General features: G+C 52.2%; 1 protein-coding gene across 1 annotated transcript in view; it reads right to left on the bottom strand.

Moving 5' to 3' along the window:
* Fam159a (family with sequence similarity 159, member A) overlaps positions 1–3,265 on the bottom strand; it is a 14,266-nt gene extending 11,001 nt beyond the window's left edge. Inside the window, exon 1 of the mRNA XM_013022196.1 lies at positions 3,080–3,265. Coding sequence (XP_012877650.1) covers positions 3,080–3,261 — 182 coding nt within the window. The 5' untranslated portion in view covers positions 3,262–3,265. The remainder of the gene's footprint in view (positions 1–3,079) is intronic.
* Positions 3,266–4,220: the final 955 nt, after the last annotated feature.

Below are 4,220 nucleotides of genomic sequence, written 5' to 3'. Positions count from 1 at the left end.
TTTCTTTTTGCTTATGTGGTGCTGAGGAATTGAACCCAGGGCCTCAGGCATGCAAGGCAAGCGCTCTACCACTGAGCCACCTTCCCAGCCCTTGATCTTCATTTATAAAGCTTCCTATCTCACCTGGTGGTCCTAAGGATTAGATACAGTTCCTGATCACCAATTCTGCCCTCCTACAAGGCTGCGGTTTCCAGCTCACATCCTGGTAAAAGCAGAATGAGTGATGGAGAGTGTTTGGCAGGTGTAGCAGCTGGTGTGAAAATACCAGCTGCTTCTTCACGGAGTGTTTTGCTTTAAAAGCCCACTCAAGCATTCTCTCTCCAAGGAAACAGAGCTTACCTGAACAGTTTCATGTTTGTAAGGACCAGTTTTCATGCAAAAGACCACATAGAACTCTGAGTAAAATTAAGGTCTCTACCCTGAAGTGGTGGGACTCTGTCCAGATCATGAGGATGAGGAGGACAAAGAGTTTCTGGGTCTGAGCTTACTGATCATTTAGGTGCCTTGAGGACCCTCACAGTCCTTCCCGGCCCCATCACAGCCTGTGATGTTTATGAACCACATTATTTTTGAGCTCAGAAGGAAATGTGCCCTGCCCCCTCCCAGAGCCTTTCAACTGCCCTTGGGGTCACAGTGACATGGGATGTGACTTCAGAGATCAATGCATCCAATCCTCCCCCTGAAACATTGTCTGAACCACTAAGGTACTCCATGGGGACATTTCCATGGCAACAGGTAGGATCCTGGAAGTGTGTAGGGAAGGGGTACCTCCTGGGTGCTAAGAGGGTTACTCATCTGTGTGTCTCCACGGACCTACAGAGTGCTCAGAAGGCACCACAGTCGGTGAGTGTTTTTTGAGTGATCTGAGTAGATCAGGTTATAAGAGGGCCAGGCTAAGTTCAGATAGTCCTGGAACAAGATGAGCCCAGGCTTGAGGCTAGATAAGCCTGAGTATTCTTCCCAACTCTTCCACTTCTCACTAGGGCATGCCCAGATAAACAACTTAACTTCTCTCAATCTTCCCATCTGTAAAATAGAGACATATGCCAGGGCTAAGAGTGTCTAACCCCTGGGCTGGTCCTGGGTAATGTTCTCGAAATCTCAATTTGCTCTGATATTTCTAGATTTTGATAATTTACTTTTATACTCTCAGCTTCACACCGCATCCCTACTAAATATGTCACTTGACATATGCATTATTATACTCCTTACAACAATTCCAAGTAACAGGTCCCTATTTTTAAGATGAGAAAAGAGATCAGGAGATGAAATAACTTTTCCAATTCATGCAGCTAGTAAGACAGAGCTGAAGTTTGGAGCAGTTTGTGTCTAGATCCAAGGCCTCCACTTTCCTTGTACTTCAAAAAGAAATCCAAAGGGCTGGGAAGGTGGCTCAGTGGTAGAGCGCTTGCCTTGCATGCATGAGGCCCTGGGTTCGATTCCTCAGCACCACATAAGCAAAAAGAAAAAAGCCGGAAGTGGCGCTATGGCTCAAGTTGTAGAGCGCTAGCCTTGAGCTGAAGGGCTGAGGGACAGCGCCTAGGCCCAGAGTTCAGGCCCCACGACCGGACCCCCCAAAAAAAAAGTCTCAAAAAGAAATCCAAGCCTAAAGTGCTCCTACTTTCTCTGAACCACTTTATTTCCACTTCCATCCAGTGGATCTGAAGCAAACATGCCATTGTTTTACTTCTGTTCTGTGTGTCTCTACATGGACTGGAGCTCCTCTGGGGTGGAGGAGAATGTATGTTTGTATCCCCAGTGTCTTTCCAAGTGTCTGGCATAAAACAAAGACTATAGTAAGTCAATGATGATGTGGATGATGGAAAATGAATTCATATGGGCAGGCTCCGATAATGTTGCTATCTGAACCTCGTTTAGAATTACAAGTGGAACACTCCAGAAAAAAATAATGTTTGTAACTGTCACTGCCACATACCTTAGTTGCAGTAGCATAAAAGAGTTGCCTTTGTCAGAATTCAAGGCAATGATTGGTTACTCTCCCCACTTGACAGACAAAAAGACTCAGAGGCTCTGAGAGGTTTTGGTAGCATGTGATACTGTCTGAACTTTCCACCCTGGGAACATGCAGTCCCCACTCATAACCTTCTAGACAGGAAAGTCATTCCCTATTGAGAGGGCTCGCTCCAATTTTCCTGATGCAGGTTAAGGATCAGCAGGATGAAGCCTTTGGAAACACAGAGGAACTTCAACCCAGATCACACTTAGGTTCCGAGAATGTCAGAGTTGGCCTAAACAACCTTTTCCCTGAACAACTGGGGAAACCAAAGCATTATACTTCTATTGCCAAGCCCCAGGTTGACTTCTGCCATGCCATTATGCCACCATGTCAAGAAGAACCTAGAGGTAGTTCTGAACTCCAGGTTTTCTGTCTTAGCTTGAGAACAGGGTACCTCTCAAGTGCTTACCACAGGGCCAGGCAGACACTAATGTTCAGTACAACCAGGACTGAATGAGAAAGAGAACGAAAGGGTTGGGGCTGGGTTAGGGCGCAGCACTGGATAGGGGAAGCAGGCTTGAGGCTGAGATTTGGATGCAGGGCTAGGCCTATGTGAGGTCAGAAGGTGGGTGGATTGAGGTGGGATTACAAGGTAGGCTTTAAGAGAGGAGGTTGAGGTGAGTGAAGAGGAAGGACTGTGCCCAGTCCTGAGGCCTGGGTAAAACGAGGGGGGAGGTGGTTTGGCCATCAGGAAGGGGCTTTTGGTGGGCAGCTGGAGGAGCGTGGGTTTCTGGTGAATGTCTGAAGACAGAAGTTTGCTTTTAGGGGATTTAGGTGGAAGCCCTGGTGGGATGGATTTTAGGAATGGGGGCGGGATGAGGGCGGAGGAGTGGAGCTGGGGTGGGGTTCAAGCATGATTCTAAACAATGGTTGGGGTTAGGGTTGAAAGAACAGAGCTGAAAGGAGGTGGGGCGGCGAGGGGTGGGAGGAGGTGCCAGGGTGGGCATGTGGAGGAGGGCTGAGGCTTGGCTGGGACTGGCCTGGGCTGGGGGACCGGCAGGGGGGCAGGGGGGCTAAGGCAGGGGCGGGGTTCTAGGTGGGGTTAGGGCCCGGGGCGGGTACCTGAGCCACCACATGTAGCTGTGCTCGTAGGGAAAGAAGCTGTGCGGGTCGTCGCAGCAGTACTTGTGGTCCCGGAAGCCGCAGCAGAAGACGGCGGCCGCTTCGCCCCCGGGCGGCGGGCAGCTGAAGCCCCGCACCACCTCCTGCTCGGCGCTCACGTAGCTCGTGCAGGCGCCGCTCATCGCGCCCCGCCGGGACACCTGACGGACGGACGGACGGACAGACACGCGAGGGCGAGGGCGATCGCTCGCTCGAGGGACTGTTGGAGACCCAGCTCAGCCTGGGGAAGACAGAGACAGAGAGACGGTGAGGGAGAGCTGGGCTCCGCCGCGAGTTCGGACCCAGTGGCCGCCAGGTGCGCGGGCGCCAGGAGGAGGAGGGCGGGGCGGGGGCGCCGGGCGGAGGGAACCCCAGCTGGAGCTCAGGGTGCGCGGGGAGGGGAGGGAGGATGGTACCCGCTGGGTGGGGCACTGCTCCCCCTCCCATGCGTGCACCGGGGCTCTGGGTGAGCAGAGACACAATGGCCCGGGTGGCAGGGCAGGCGTTCGAGGCTCACCCGCGCCGAGCGCGCACCTTGCAGGTGCTGTGCCAGCCGCTAGCATCCGCACAGCGGTTCTGGGCTGTGCCTAAGACCACAGGTGGCCGGTCCCCCGCGCCCACCGTGGGGTCACGTGGGCTGATTGACACAGACAGTACTTGATGTCACCATCACAACAGCCCAGGGGAGCAAGGATGTTTCTTCAAACCAATCTATCTAGGAGGGAGCGGAGGAGCAGACACAAGTCACCCCCCCATTCCTGAACCCCTGAGTCTCTAACCCATGAACCCCTACCTACAGCTCTCACAGCAACACCCCCCTCCTTTTTTCCCCCTCCCAGCAGGCTTTTAAAATGTCCTCATTTTCTGATTTCTAGCCTTTCTCCTCCTGCTTTTTTACTTTTTAAAATTGTTATTATAAAGGTGATGTACAGCACGGTTACAGTTACATAAGTCAGGTAATGGGTACACCCCTTCTTCCCTCCCTCTCTCCCAGTTTTTCCCTCCCATCCCCACGCATATAGTGTCTAGTGAGTACCACTGTTGCATTTGTTCACCCTTTGTCCCTCCCCTTACACTCCCAAAGACAGATAAATGAACAAAC

This window comes from Dipodomys ordii, unplaced genomic scaffold (assembly GCF_000151885.1).
Source record: "Dipodomys ordii isolate 6190 unplaced genomic scaffold, Dord_2.0 Scaffold61, whole genome shotgun sequence".
Classification (NCBI taxonomy): domain Eukaryota; kingdom Metazoa; phylum Chordata; class Mammalia; order Rodentia; family Heteromyidae; genus Dipodomys; species Dipodomys ordii.
The sequence above is the reverse complement of the archived record's forward strand: the minus strand, read 5'-3'. Positions and strand labels throughout refer to the sequence as shown.